At 41.3% G+C, this 16,190-nt stretch overlaps 1 protein-coding gene across 2 annotated transcripts in view; it reads right to left on the reverse strand.

Moving 5' to 3' along the window:
- ITPR2 (inositol 1,4,5-trisphosphate receptor type 2) overlaps positions 1-16,190 on the reverse strand; it is a gene marked incomplete at its 5' end in the record, with an annotated part of 265,207 nt that overhangs the window by 204,106 nt on the left and 44,911 nt on the right. For both annotated transcript variants that reach the window (XM_082485241.1, XM_082485240.1), the window contains 5 exons: positions 5,737-5,832; positions 7,086-7,232; positions 8,331-8,414; positions 8,920-9,018; positions 15,360-15,518. In XM_082485241.1, the coding sequence (XP_082341367.1) occupies positions 5,737-5,832; positions 7,086-7,232; positions 8,331-8,414; positions 8,920-9,018; positions 15,360-15,518 (585 nt within the window). The remainder of the gene's footprint in view (positions 1-5,736; positions 5,833-7,085; positions 7,233-8,330; positions 8,415-8,919; positions 9,019-15,359; positions 15,519-16,190) is intronic.

The following is a 16,190-nucleotide window of genomic DNA, read 5'->3' on the forward strand; positions in this document are numbered from 1 at the left end:
GTGGGATTTTAAGAAGAGTTTAGAACAAAACTATGATCAGGGTTGATCCATTTTACAGCTTAAACCCTCCACTTTTACTCTTGCAGAAAGAAGAAAGCAAACCCTATAAGCCAGAGGAGTCTTCCAGTGGGACACACATCGGGGATGCGCATCAGATTGCTTCTTCTGCCCAAAGCAGCTAGTTAGTGGACAGCTTTATCTCTGTGACCTGTCCATCACCCGAATACATGCTAAAGAGCTTGCCATCCCAGTTATCCCGTACAAGCCATTTATGAAGTATATTCAAATGCAGAAGTTAAAAGTGGCTGTTGCAGGGGCTTCAGTCCTACAATGGTCAAAGTAGTCCAGGGGGTGGCTGCACAAGTGAAAACATTAGAAGTCCAAACCCATCAGGTCAGTGTCTGAGACACCCTTGGGCCTCTAAGCACATAGATGCTCATGTTCCACTGACTTCAAAGACAAAGCTACTCCTGAGAGCTTTACTGAATGAGGGCCTTAATATGTGCAACAATTTGGTTTAATGAATGAAGCACATGACAAGTCAGAAAAAGTATGTTTGGTTCTGCCATTACCTCTGATCTCATTGCTTCATCCTATTGCATTGGCAAGCCTGTTCTCACCCTTCTCTTTCGTCTAGAAGAACCTCAGGGCACAGATTACCTTTTGGAGCAACACTAGTACTCTGTGCACTACATTGGAAGACACAGTAATAATTTGAACCCTTCTTTATGGCCACAACTTTATAGAATCACAGAAGGTAAATATTAAGACTGCCATCTTACCTGCATTATCTTAATTCATTTATTATAGTATAGCTAATTCAGTGTTAAAGACGATTACCTCACCAGACTGACTGCCATATCTTGGCCAAGGTACCTAGTTACTCTGGTTTAGTCTATTCAACTAAGTAAAATGGAATTATCACTGATTTTTTTTTTTTCCTTACAAACTCTGCACTGTGATTATGTACATGTTCACAATGTTTCACAAGCCATGTACTGTAGTTAGTCTACTGCAATATCTGAGACAAGCATGTGACGATATCTGCAAATATATTTTGTGATTATTTTAGTGATATCCATCTCACCTGGGAAGTTTAATATGAAATGACAGACTTACCCTGCATTTCTTGTGTGTGCATATATGTATGCATGGGCACACATATTTCTGTTTAACATCCTCATACAGCAAGTCTTAATAGTTTCGGCACAGATTATCCAGTCTAGAAATCACAGAACTGGGGCTGCTATGCAGATGGAGAACAATATGAAAGCTGCATGTTTTGGTTCAGCACAACTGATAAGCTGATACTCAGTTCAAAGAGACTTTTATCCTAGTGATTACAATATTGAAAAGGTTAGGCGTGTTCATGAGAAAGGCACAGCTGTGTGAGCCCAACCTGCACCATTTGAAAGGCTGTTCAAGTAAATTGCAGCTTGCTCCCATACACAGACAGATGGATTTGGGTGCGCTCTACATGTGGTACACACACTGAAAAGACTTTTCAAAAATTTTGCAAAAGTCTTTGTTACTTTGAAGCATTCAATTTTCACCTAACCTTACAGCCTCTCTTCATAAATATAAAACTTCAAAATAACTTGGGTCATTTTTCTGTAACCAGGGCTAAAAAAAGAACCTTCCACAGAACTTTTTCTGAAAGACCGCTGACTCTGTGAAGATGAGAATAAAACTCAGCAGCCTGGATCTTAGCTGGTGGCTTAGTGTCTAAATCTTCTGCTAAGGATCTGGCTCAGCTCTTTTGGGTGAAATCAAGCCCTTCTGACACTAACAGCAGAACTCCTGCTGTCTCTAGAGGAGAGAATTTCTCTTTCCAATTTTTCAGCTGAATATTTGGTTCTACTTTTTTTATGATTTCAATGTTTTGTGGAATGTTTGAGCCAGTGGCTTCAGGCTTCCAAATGCCAGACATGTACCACCTATCCAGATCGCCAATGTCCCAAGTCTTATCACCTTTCATCAGCACATCCCTCCCGTGCCTTAAGTAATTGTGTGAGAGCGTACATGCATCTGATGTGTCAGACCGTGTCCCCAGGATGTGCAAAGCAGCACGGGAACAACAATGCAGCTATGTGCAATTAGCAGATGTCTTCCACTGGGTCTCCTTTAACAGTGGGTCTTTCAGGGTGGCTCACCTTCAGCCCATAGTCTGTTACTAGGGTCTAGGTTACTTTCTGGTATTAGTAGGTCTTAAGGAACTTCAAAGTATATTAATGAAAATTAGCCAAAGTAATCCCAAGTGGAAAGAGGATTAAAGGAAATGGTAGTACTTGAGACTGTGTCAAAAGTCAGAGGTATCAGAGGACCTTAGTCTTTCAAAGGCAATAAAAGCTGGACAACTATGATTCTTAAGAACGTGGAACTTAGGATTCAGACATCCTGACTTCATTCTCTCAAGTTTATAAGAATTTGTGTTTTGTTTACTGAACAACTATTGCCTCATTTATTTTTTTTTTTAAACTTAACTTACTGTAGTATTGAAACACCTTCAAGTTTATTCATTTTAAATTCCTGAATTCTCTGGGGCAAGTGGCAGTGGCATCCCTTCACTAGGTGGCTCAGACCCACCGAGTCACAAATCAGGCTGACCAGCTACATCTGGCACAGGAAGCCTCAGAGAAAAAGAGAAGGCACAGCACTTGCTCACACAAGGTACAAGCCTAATTGCGGAGGAGCAAAAGGAGTCACCCAGGTGAAGGACACTCCTGCTCATTGTCTGAGACTTGACCCATGCAAGATTCCACTGCAGAAGTCTCCGTGGTACACATCAAGCTGATTTACGGAAGGATGAAGTAAGGAAAAGACGGTTATAAAAAGTGATTAATCATGATTTACAATAGCTCAAACTGTGACAGAAATTGTACCATTAGCCAACAACAGAATGCTTAAAAGATTTGTGAATTTTGTTTATGTGTTTGTACTTATTATTCCACTGTAGATATCTTTATCATGGAAACTTAAACAAAATCACATCATGGCAATGTGTGACGCGTTGATAATCTACACCATGAGTAATCTTCGCGTGCTGCAAGAGCACAGATAAGTGTTCAGTAAGCTTTGCGCAATTGATTTAAAGTTAGCTCACGCACTTTAGGTGTCTGCCTGCTGGTTCATAAATCTTTGACGTGTACGTCTGGCTGGTGTGTTGTGCCTGACATGTGAACTGTGTAAAATAGTTTTATTACAGCAGTAGCTTCAATATCTCCACCAGCAGGTATTTTACACTTCATAGATACAGTAGCTAATGCTGCTCTCCAGTTACAGCACATCACCTCTGTTCAACCCAAACGTTCTTCCAGCTCTCACGCTACTGTGCCAATTGTACTCTCCATATTATGAGTCTTCCTGATGGGGATTTCCTCTCCAGAGGCAGAAAGGACCCAAGCTCAGGTTCCACATTCAGTGTAGTGTGACACCCTCTTCACCTGAAGATTTTTCTCCTGAAAATCCCTGAGCAGATGAGGTATGGTGGGAGAAGGAAGCCCATCAGTCAGAGTGCTTGATGCCTCTCCTGGCTCTCCATCAGCCTAGCTAGTCCAAATAAAACCTTTCTACTAGGAGCACCTCTCACGGTAAGCAGAGAGGAAAACAGAGCCGTCTCTTAGGTTCTTATTAGCCAATATTAACTACACAATAAAGCCAGCTGGCTTCAGCCAGGCCAGTATTGCTGCAGTATAGAGGCAGCAGCATAGAGTAGAGCAGTTAAGGCATGTTGGCCCACTGCCTTTAAAGGGATGATGCTCTTCACCACTCAGGCTTATCAGGTTTCTGACTTACGCTGTCAGCTACTGCTAAAACCAATGAAAAGTTCCAAATTACATTCAGTCTTAGATGGAAAATAATATCAGTATCTGTCCTGGTGGTCTACTGTTTACGCTTTGACACCGATTTTGACATGATTAGAAATAAGTAAAGTTTTGATAGCTCCTGTTTGCTCTTACTCTGAAACAAGCGCAGGCTGAAACAGGAGCTGGATATTAAAAGCAGCACCCTGGGAATACTAAGGACTTACCTGCATACAGAAGTTGCACTGCTGTAAACGTAACTCAATCCAGTTAGAGCGAGCCTTTTTTTAGAGATTCCCTAACATATAGCGATTTATAACTCGCACTTTGTGGTTGTAAATTTTCGCACTCATGCTTGCAAGCATAAGTCAAAGAGGCAATCCTGCACAGACTTAACTAAATCAGTGGGAATTTCATTCCATTGATATAACTTGGACACAGATCAGTTCTAATATGCAGTAGATATGACTTTAAAAGTTCACAGCTTCTTGCAACCAGGGAAAAATCCAAGTTTCTCCCATTTCATAAACTTGGTATTACCTGCTCTCTTCCAGCTTGTTAAGAGCCCTATTTTACTTCTAAGGACAATTATGGATCTTAAAAGATATTAAGCCAGTCCTTTGGGGAGTCACAACACTATTTTGCCTTAACATAAAGTACCAGATAATACCCAGATAAGTTGCAAAATCATCCTTCTCCTGGACCTTATGTTCCACCAAAAGGGACAGGATTTCCTCAGATTTTTCTTTATTTAATTTTTTTTCTAGGCAAAAGACAAGAGTGCAACAGCAGAACACTGTAACCTGCTATAATCACAATGCAATGTCATGACACCAATGGCCATGACCAGTTTGTCTTTCCCCAAGTTTCTATGGAACACAGAGATTCCTTGGACCACAGGCTGGCTGGCAGATATCAACACACTGAAATCAGCACCATAGAAACATAGAATCATAGAATGGTTTAGGTTGGAAAGGACCTTGAAGATCATAGAGTTTCAATCCCCCTGCCGTAGGCAGGGACACCTCCCACTAGACCAGCTTGCCCAAGGCCACATCCAGCCTGGCCTTGAACACCTCCAGGGATGGGGCCTCAACAACTTCTCTGGGCAACCTGTGCCAGTGCCTCACCACCCTCAAAGTGAAAAACTTCTTCCTAATGTTTAATCTAACCCTGCCCTCTTCTAGTTTAAAGCCATTCTCCCTTGTCCTATCACTACATGCCCTAGTAAAAAGTCCTTCCCCAGCTCTCCTGTAGGCCCCCTTTAGGTACTAGAAGGCCGCAGTAAGATCTCCCCAGAGCCTTCTCCTCTCCAGGCATTTTTTCTAGAAGTCTAGAGACTGCAGGGGGGGGAAAAAAAAAGGAATGACAACTCCTGAATTAGAGCAGTTTAGAGTATCTGTTCTCATGCCTCCACACAGACTTTTCTGATCAAACTCAGTGATTACCTTGCATTCAGTTCCACTCTAAAAGCTTTTATCTGTATATGGCTGCCTGAGCCACCCAAGAAGGATATTTGACTGATCACAACACTACTCCAAAAATCAAGTGCAAACAAGAGCAGAGAGATAAATGAATCCAAGGATTTTCAGTGTAAATATGGTGGGTATTTAACAGTAGTGTTCGTCCTGGCTGCCATGACAACAAACAGCAAATTCAAGATTCAACAGCACAGTTGAAATTAAGGTTATGCGTTGTCTTGAACTCATCTGCTAGTGTCCTGTCGTTCAGAAAATTTTCCTTGCAACCCTTGGATACGGCAATACAGCATGACAAAGCAGTGCACATCCAGTTTTCCCCAGTCAGACCTGATGTGGGATCTTTTCAGAGACCTATATCGTGGACCTACCTACTATGGCATTTCTGAATTAGCAGGACATGTATAGTACTTGGTTAGGCAACACACAACCACTTGTTTAATTGACATTCTTACCTCCGCAGCTAAGTAGTTTCCAGTTGCCAAATGCTTAAATCTAAACAAGCTATTCCATTGTCCTGCCCCTCCTCGGCAAGGGTCATGATGGACAACCTAAAAGAAGTAGTAAAGATTTTAATCATGCTTCTCAAGATCATACTTAGATCACAGATATTTCTTACAGATCATTCCAAATAAAAATATGTAAATAACGTTCTTACAAATAGTCTACCACAGAAAGGAATTCTGTGCTCACCCTAAGCCCACCATAGATAACTACAACATTTATTTTTTGCCAGGTGCCAGGAAATACTCCTATTACTTTCCATGTTTTCATTAATCTACTCCCTGCAAACATGATGAGCCAAATTTTGTTTTAAAATGACACGGCACGAATCTGGACCTCAAGAAAGTAAGGGGATCTGCTTTACACTTACATAGGCACTACATAAAAGCAAAACTCAAATCCTCTTACATTGTTTCACCACTTATACCAGCTCTATTTTTGACAACACTAGGGGCTTCTGATAATTTTTCATTCAAGTGATAAAATATCCCCATATCCTTTGAAACATCCCAGGTTATTTCTGGGTTATTTCTGAACCTTTGACTGAGCTGTAGGTCATTTGCTACCTTCAAACTGAGCAGTGCCTGCCTCTCTTAAGGAGTAATCTCAAATAACTACAAGTGCAATATACTCTATGCCATACAGTCCTTACTCAGACAAAAATCAACCATTTGCCTCAGTGAGGAGCTCTGTTTTAAATGAACAGTTTGTTCAGCGCGTAAGAAATTTTGGGTATAGGAGTTACATTACTGTAATAGCAAGGGTTTGAGACATACCAGTTACCAATGTTCCTCAGTGAAACAAAAATATATCTGCTAGTCATCTTCTCAAAATCACCCCCATTCAGCAACAACACCTTTATTCAGCCTAACTTCAAACAGATGCTGATGTGCCCTGTTGCAGAATGGACTCGATCACATTTGTGAGATTTCTTGTCAGTCGTGAATTTCAATTTTCTATATTGCACATGAAGTCAAATATAAACACTCAGAACTCAGGATACATGAGTGTCATTCGATTCGCTTTGATAAAATCGCACCATTTACGTCAAGTCTGAATTTGACTCTTCATCATTTTAGTGCAGGTAAATATAGTAAGAAAACATCCTCTCTCCACACACACAGAGCAATAAAACATCTCTTCAGTGCTCATCCTACACAAACCGCTTCATAAAATAATAATAGTTACGGGGAGGTGTGTGATGATATCAAGAGGCTATGAATGATTCATGTGGTGGTAAAGTATTTTTACTGAACCCTGGCCTTCAGGTCCTAAAATATTTATAAAAAGAAAAAAATACCTCTATTTCCCACAGTGCTTTAGAACTTGTTGCAGAGGTGGCTGACTGACGTAATGTAGTACGAAGGAAAATATGTTGTTTCTTCTCATATTCGTCACAGGTCAGAAACTTCTCTTGCTCTGCGTGAAACAGCCTAACAACATCTCCCTAAAGTAATATGAAAAATAAGCATTATTAAGCGGTAGGCAAAGCTGCTAGACTCATCCTCTATATCTGTACTAACTCCAGTGGTGTCATGATAGCTGATGTGAAGAAAACATTTATTAGTTTCTTATTGCTGGAGCAGATACCAAGCATAGAGCATACAATCTCGGCACGAAGTCTGGAAATTAACTGAGATGATTCAGTCCTGCAGGAGACCCATGCACTTTTGTGAAAAGGGAATTTGTTTCAGAACACTGCAATGAATAGTGGGCAAGAACCCAAAGGCGATCTTTAATTCTAGCTAACTTTACTAAACAGATTTTTTATTTCTAATATCTCTTAATATTTAGAGAAAGTGAATATATTTTTCTAACATCATATTATCTCATCTCTTCTACTCTGCAACCAAAACCAATGCCCCCTCTCTATTTCTTCTGCTGGCATCATTTTTGCTTCCTTCTGCCTCTTCCCAAGGCTTGAAACACTATCCCCAAATGGGTCTACACAGATAAACCATTTTCCCTTTCAAATTCTTCCTCAAAAACTGCTGGTATCTTTATACCTACTGAAAAGTAGCCAGTTGATAATGACTTACTAAGATGCAAGTGAGGACAAATGAAATTTATTTCTTTAAAATGAAAATGTAAATGATCTCAGGGAGTGATCTGGAGGCATGAAGCTGTGCGATACCTCAGTGTTTAAAGCTACATTGCCTTATTACAGCTATTGTCATCTTTCATGCCTCACTCCCTTCTGTAAGCTTGTTATAGCTGCTTTTAGCATCTTGGCATAAACTGAAGCATCACAGCTATTCTGTACAGACCCCTCATCATTCTGGGCTTGAACTTCATCTTTTCTTATGGATCCTCAGCTGTCTCCAGGAGGGGAAAGAGGCTGGAAGCTAGCACATCCAGACAATTTCACTTAGTAAAATAATAACACAAAGGAAAAATATTCTGGCTGTTGAAGGACAGTAGTGAGGGACCCTCAACAGCTCCATGAAGTCCTCATTTCTTCTTTTTTTCACCACATAGCTTTTCTCTACATTCAAATATGACATCATTTTTCAGATTCAAAAAAACAATTAAAAACCATACTTACTCCTTTCAGTACATCATCTCGATAACTACTGAATTTCATGAACAAAGTTATTTTCCAGCTTGTGTTACAGTTGACAGCATTTACCTTTGGGAAAAAACAAAACAAAACACAATTATAGTAGTTATTTTCTTTTCAAGATACTCTATTCTTCTAAAAGACCACACCACATCTAGGGTGGCAGGGGACACGGCTTAGGAACTGTACAAATATGTAGCTAACATGGTTCCTGAAGCTCTCAAGTGTTAACAATAATTATGCTGATGTTGGAGAAGACTGAATGGGCAAAACGCTATTCTGTCTGTTGACAGCCTACCAAAGACAACCTAAAGAGCTGTTGGAAGAGGACTTACTCTTACATCAGTGAGACCTTCAGATACTCAAGCAAACCTCGTGAAGCTTTCACTGCCAGGCAGAACTGTGCCAAGAATAAGTATATTTCATCTTGTTTTCTTGAGGCTAAGCTGGAACCAATGTTTAACACTGGCATCCAGCCCGCAGTGGGCTCATGGTGGGTTCTGGATACCAGTAAAGAACAACATATAATACACCTCAGATCAGCAGTTATCCCTCCTCCCTCCACTGAACTCACCTCTTTGCAGCCAGGGTTATCTAGAAGCTCAATGTTGCTGGCATGCAGAGGCTGCCCTGCATTGACTGGCATGAGAACAACTTTATCTCCCACAACAACCTAGAAGTCAGAAATAAAGTGCAATTTAGACCTATGTAATTATCCAATAAAATGAAGTAATGTTACATTTTTAGCAAATGACTCAAATGCATGCTCCAGGAATGGCACTCAGTGAATTTATCTGCAGACAATTCACGCACCAGGTCTGTTCGCCCGTGCCTCTGCAATTACTTGGGTTCAAGATTTCACACTAATGAATCCTCGCATTCGCAGTAAGCACGTTACCCGGTTCAACAGAAATTCAAGATCATGAAGTAGATATGAACTTATGAATTCCAAGAGCAGGCCAGTTCATTTAAAAGTTACATTAACTACTCTTTATCCCATATATACTGCCAGCCAAAAGGCAGAGAAAGCTTAGAAAATAATTTGTAGTCAGACAGCAAGACTCTATCTTCCTTGCTGTCAGCCAGCCTTCTCCCATCACTGTGTCTTCCATTTCACAAAAGCCTTAAAAATTTGCCTGTGACAAGCCTTCTTTAGCCCAGTGACTCCCCAGCTCTGTGGACCATCTTCTGGCCAATGTCATGACAGGCTCAGGAGTTCTGCGATTTAGACTGTATCACTACAGTCTAGAAAAGAACACAAATCACTGGAAATTCAGAGAGAGGCAGACACACTCCATCCCCTCTGCTGTTACTCCCTAAATGGTGTTTGGAATCCAGCACAGCTAGAAGGTACATGCACCGAGAGACCTTGTCTCTACAAGAGGAATTCCTAGCTGACTCCCTGCAAGCGAATTCCCATGCCCTTGCAATTCTTCACCTATATAGACAGGGAAAAACAATATATGAAAATGTCTTTGACCTAAAAAGTGCTTGAGACATGCATATGGAGAATTCAAGTCATACCTGGGAGGGAGGAAAAAATAAACTTTTTTTTTTTTTTTAAATAAATAAATCAATCCACATAGATTGGTTGGCACTAGGTCCTGATTTGCTTATGTTGTTCACAGCAATTTTAAGCACACACACACACACGAAGACAAGTGGCTACATATGATTTTTGCTATATGAAATGCTGCACAAGCCATGCTTTCTTTTGGAACACAAACAAACAAAAGTGTTTTCTGCATTGATCAGCACATTTCCAGTGAAAAAGCAGAGCCCAATTCACCCTCGTGTAAATTCAGCGCAGGTGAATTTGGCCCACTTATTGCAGAGGTAAAAAGAAGGTTGCCTGTTCTTTACCAACACAGCTAAAATAAACAGTAGAAAAAGACAGTGTCATCATGCTCAGACTACACATAGAAATCCTATTTGATCCAAGTAATGAAAAAAAAAAATTCAGCAATGGAACCAAAATAATGACAAGATGCCTTTGAGATATATTACTGCAATACATTCCTGCATGCCATGCTTCACACAGACATTACTTACAGCCCATTTTAAGAAGTTATGACCAGACAATTCAATAATCACAAAACCATCAGGCTTGCATCCTGCAAAGTGGAATCAGGACTTCAAAATCACTGCCAGTACACCAGGACTATAACAACTTAATTAGTAAGACAGCACATCATTGAGCATCTTATTTAAAAAGAAAAAAGGATGAGCAGGGGAAGATATCTTTGAATACAAGCCTGTGGCTGCCATGGAAGTAACCAGAGGAAAGGAGACGTACGCAGCTACTCTGCTGTAGGCACACATCTGAGGAAGAACTGTTGTGTCTCGTTCTCCTACTCCTACATCTCCTACTGATGTGGCTCCAAGTCCACATCAGTAACCTGCCCTCGGTGCTGGCCAGCTCTGCCAGCTCCCACAGAAGCAACAAGATATCCTATGTTCTTTTCCTTTCTTCTTTTTCTTCTTGCTTTAAACCTGCATAAGTGGTTGGGAAGGAAGGGACAGAGGCAATTTCACAGCACTTTTTTCCTACACACCCTCCACCAGTGATGGAGAAAATAAAAGCAAAGTGAAGAGGGAATCCTGTTCTTATACACGGCTGCTTTGGGCAAGTTGCAAGTCTGCTCTTTTGAGTTCCTCCCATCCCCTACCCAGTTGATTTCTAGCTCCAAATAATGCCCCAGCACGCCCCAAACACTGCAGGCAGAGCGCTCGCATACCCACATGCCCATATTTCTGCCTGCAGAATTATACTATACGGAGATTATAGAAGACAGAGCAGTGTATTCCCAAGGTTTTGCTCTGCAAAATTAAAATTGACACCAGCTCTTTCTCCTCTTCCTTAGCTACCCTTGGGCACAGTCGGCCACAGTATGCTGTAGACCAGAAGTGGGTAATAGTTTGACAGGTCTCCAGGACTTCTTCCTTACATATGGATGCGAATTCATTAAAGTTGCATCAGACTCAGCTTTTGAGGATTTCGTTCCCGATTCCTTTGATAAAACTCTTACCCTTTCTGGTCTAGACACAAAACTTCCAAAGAATGATTAAATTCATAGTGAAGCCAACGAGAATTCAGCTTTTGAATTCAAGATAAACCCACAAGGTCGTTCAGTCTTGGATGCAGTAGAGTTCTTCCCACACAAGGTAATCTCTAAATTTATGCAACCCTACTTGTTCACGTCTTGGTGGAGAGGGTACATAGAGAGTGGGAAGAGCCACAGTCAAAGCTGACAGAGTTTTGTCTTCTGGGTGGGCGATCAGCACTGGCATCACTTAGAGCAATTCCGTCATTCATATAAACTCAGTAAGGCCACCTGACAGCTACATCTACACTTCAGTCAAGAAGTAAGAGCAAATATTCTCATAGAGGTGTAGTATAACACAAAGACTGGCAGTTACGAAAGGTTGTATTAGCTGTGAAGATGCAGTAGCAGTGATTTCAGTTTGGACTAACTATCCCAGTAGCTTACCAGACACACCAAAGTCTCTGCTACTACATTTCCGTTACTTTCACATTATAACCACATCTGCCCATGGAACTGCTGACACACTTCAAAGATGAGGAGGATTAACAGAACTTGCCCACAGATGGCTGGGAATTCCCCAAGTCCAAGACCACCTCCCTCAGCATGCTGCAAGATCCAGCTTCCAAACCACTAAAATGGGGAACAACTGAAAATGCAGTTCACACAGAGCTAATCCTGCTGTCAGTGCACATTTTGCTATTTAATTGAACCGGAACCAGCTCTAGCCATAATCAGTCACATCTTCCATTGAAGGACAGCTGGTATATGCTTAATAAAAGTCTGCCTAAAATATTGCAGTTATGCCAGTTACTGTACATTTTCAGCCATATTTTTTCATTAGTTTCATTGCCTTGCATAACTAATCAGTTGGTAATGAAGCTAAGATAACCCTACTTCAGAAAAATAATTTTTAAAATATTTCACAAGACTAAACAACTGTTATGACTCATCAGAAAAGTCACACACATGACTGCCTATATCACAACTTCCCCCACACTTAACTACCTTTTCTTTTCGGATACATGGCATATTTGGATCTAGCTTCTCTGGGTTACCTGACACAGTAGCGGTCATCCAAGCAGTAACTGAATACTCACTTCTACTGTTCTAAAGACTTTCTAAAATATGATTGCTTGGGTATTTCCTCATTATAGCACAGAAAGTGGAAGTAAAAAAAACCCTCGATGTTTCCAAACAAAATAAGGGCCCAATATACCAAGATAACTCCATGCACTGAGAGGTCAGGAGAAAAAACATATTAAAAAAAAAAAAAGTCCTTTAAAATCTAACCTAGTGGTAAAGTGGCCCCAGCTTATGTGGTATTAGATGCTTCGTAGATGAGTCCCCAGAAACTAGCCTTTTAATAAGGCCGTGTCTGGGAGTAACTGAGAGGGAAGAGTGGGTACAAGGCTGGAGCGTCTCTCCATCTGTGAGAGGCAAATGAAGGATTTTCCCCATTGCTTGCTACCCGTCACCCTTACAACAGCCGCCAAGTTGCTGTAACTGTTGAGGGGGTGGAAATGTGCCAGAGCAGTTATGAGAAAGCTACCAAAGGACTAATGTTTAGCACTGGAAGTTTGCAAAGAAAATGATCAGATCCATAGAAAGGAGGAAAAACTTGGGTCTCAAGACTTCCCTCTGTAAAATACATAATGCAGCAGCAAGCTCCCAGCTCTGAAAGGCAACACCTGGTGACCAAAAACGAGCAGCAGGCAGGTTCAAAAGGAGGCCAATTAAGTTATGAGTAAACCTGACTGTTTCCCACACAGCCCTTGTAGCTCAGAGCCTGTCAAATACAGCCCCACAGGGAACAAAATAGGAGAGAGGTCTGCAGAGTGGGATGTTACAGCAATCACTGAGATGATCTGCAAACTTATAAGACCAACAAAACTGCTTCCAAACTCTTATGTGCCCACAATAGTACAAAATTGAATCAAAAACTCTATAGTACTGAGGATGACTTATAAGGCTTAAGATCATTCTGCTGCTGTCAGCTATAAGGGCTCACAATTGCTTTGCAGATCACAATCTGGGAACCCCAGGTCCTCATTCCGGAGAGCATGACATGCACTTATTTCCCAGGCACGAGGGCATGAGAAATTAGGAGGATGCTAAACTGATGTTATCCTAAGAAATTAAGGCAAAACCTTAAAGCAGTAAGTCATACTTTTTTCTTTCCAAAGAGGGAAACGAATACCAGGCTAATGTTTGATCCACAACACTTCTTTTCCCCAGCTGAAAAGCCATGCAGAGGTGCCCCAGAGAGCTACTCATGTTTGCTGCTTTTCCCTGCAATAGGCTCGAGGAAAAGGGGAGCTTTTCATTCACTCTTCTCATCACTGCATGGAGCAGGGAAAGACTACAACTTTAGGGACTTCTGACCAGGATCTGGGAATGCAGTCCTTCCCCTCCCCACATCAGATTGCCAAAAGGAGCTGCAAGCAACCACACTCATCCTGGATAGCATCCCAAGAGCTGGGTAACCACAAAGTTAATGAGAGAAAATACCCAAGAAAACAGGCATTCCTGTCTGTGATCCTGAGAGGGCTCTTTCACTGATTACTTCACAGGGGAGAATGGCCAAACATTCCCAGCCAGGTCTACAATACAAAACCACACAAGTTCATCATGTGGCCTTCCCAGAGGCAGATCTGAATTGTCTACAGCAGGCACTTAACCAAGCCACAGCCAACTGAATGAAGAACTGAGTTTTGATCTCATGGCACAACTCTCAGATCTGCAGCTAAGAGCTCTCCTATATATTCTTCCTCTTAACAATACACAAGACTCCTACTGAAATCTACCCAGAAAAGACCCACCAGACTATCCAACCCAATTCCAATCATAGATGCCACCCTCATGTTGAGGGGGGATATAGATTTAAAGAAACTTGATGTATTTCCTATAGAGCTTCTCTGCTGACCTCTTGAAAAAAATTGTTGCCCAGAATATTAAAAAAAAGCTTTAAAAAAAATGTTTACGGTAGTGTAAACTATGACTTATCATCTTTGTAAATCTGCACACAACAGGTGGACTTAGCAAAGTTGCCCCAACACAGGTCAGCAGAGGCTCAGATGAGTGCAAGGTCCTGCACATGGGTTGGGGCAATTCCAAGCACAAACACAGGCTGGGCAGAAAAAGGACTGAGAGCAGCCCTGAGGAGAAAGACTTGGGGATGTTCACTAATGAGAAGCCCAACATGAGCTGGCAATGTGCGCTTGCAGCCCAGAAAGCCAATCATATACTGGGCCCCATCAAAAGAAGTGTGGCCAGCAGGTCGAGGGAGATGATTCTGCCCCTCTACTCCACTCTCCTGAGACCTATCCTGGAGTACTGTGTCCAGCTCTGGAGCCCCTAACATAAGGACATGGACCTCTTGGATTGAGTCCAGAGGAGGGCCATGAAGATGATCAGAGGGCTGGAGCATCTCTCCTATAAAGACAGGCTGAGACAGTTGGGGTTGTCCAGCCTGGAGAAGAGAAGGCTCCGGGGAGATCTTATAGCAGCCTTCCAGTACCTAAAGAGGGCCTACGGGAAGATTAGCTATTAAGAAGAAATTCTTTACTCTAAGGGTGGTGAGACACTGGAACGGGTTGCCCAGAAGACTTGTGGATGCCCTGTCCCTGGAAGTGTTCAAGGCCAGGCTGGATGGGGCTTTGAGCAACCTGGTCTAGTGGAAGGTGTCCCTGCCCAAGGCAGGGGGGTTGGAACCAGATGATCTTTAAGGTCCCTTCCAACTCTAACCATTCCACGATTCTATGAATGTGGCAACATTTCAAATTCCAGACCATATAATTTGGTAACACATTCCAGTTATACATAAAAGCTAATAGTTCCAAGCACTGTTAAAAAATATTTTTTTTCCCTGAACATAAACCATTATGTTTTATGCCAGTAGCAAAGAAATCATGCGTCTTCTGGAAACTTTCTGCCTTCTCCCTCTTGTACATTCAGTATTTCCACTTACATTGTCACCTTCGCTCCTCAGTTTCCAGAACGGCTGGATATAAAACCAGGATCCCTCATTCCCTGCAGCATCCAGAGACACCCGCATAGCATTCTTCTCTAGCAGAGCCGGCAATCTCTTATTGACTGTGAGGTACTTGTTACTTTTTATGTGCAGTAGCTGTGAACAAATGATAATTAAAAAAAAAAAAAAATAGTATAGCTTTTGTTTTTTCTGCCTTCAAAGAGGAGACACTGGCTTTCACACTGTAGTGATTTTTCATAACATACATAACAACAAAATAAAACTAGAAGAGAGTTATCAAACTATACCGCAGCTAAAGAAAACAGATGGTATATCTCAGCTTGAGAGAAACGTGTCAGCGATCAGTTTTACAGCATCTAGTACACAGGTAGGGCAAGCATTCATTAATAGCATTACCTTCAGGAATTTCATCCATTACAGGAAAGTTGTACTGCACTTAAGAACATAACTTCTGTCTCGTTTACATGTCATGAAGTACAAATGACTTCAGGGATTTAAAAGGCGCTCCACAGCACCTCTAAAATACGATTTTGAAATAAATCTTGAAAATAAAGGATACATATTTATATTCAGATACTAAACTGCAGCAACAAAAGTTACACATAAAATTTATATTATGACATATTATTTAAACATGAATATGCAGCACTTCTGGTAGGCTTTAAAACAGACAGAAAAACACAATATTGTAAACTTCACCAAGTTCTGTTTACCTGACCCTTGACAATCCAGATTACAGTGGTTAGTTTCAGTTTCACCATGACCTTGAAATGAAACAACTGTTTCCTTTCCAGCTCTGAGAGAGGG

This window comes from Vanellus vanellus, assembly GCF_965231255.1.
Source record: "Vanellus vanellus genome assembly, chromosome: 1".
NCBI lineage: Eukaryota > Metazoa > Chordata > Aves > Charadriiformes > Charadriidae > Vanellus > Vanellus vanellus.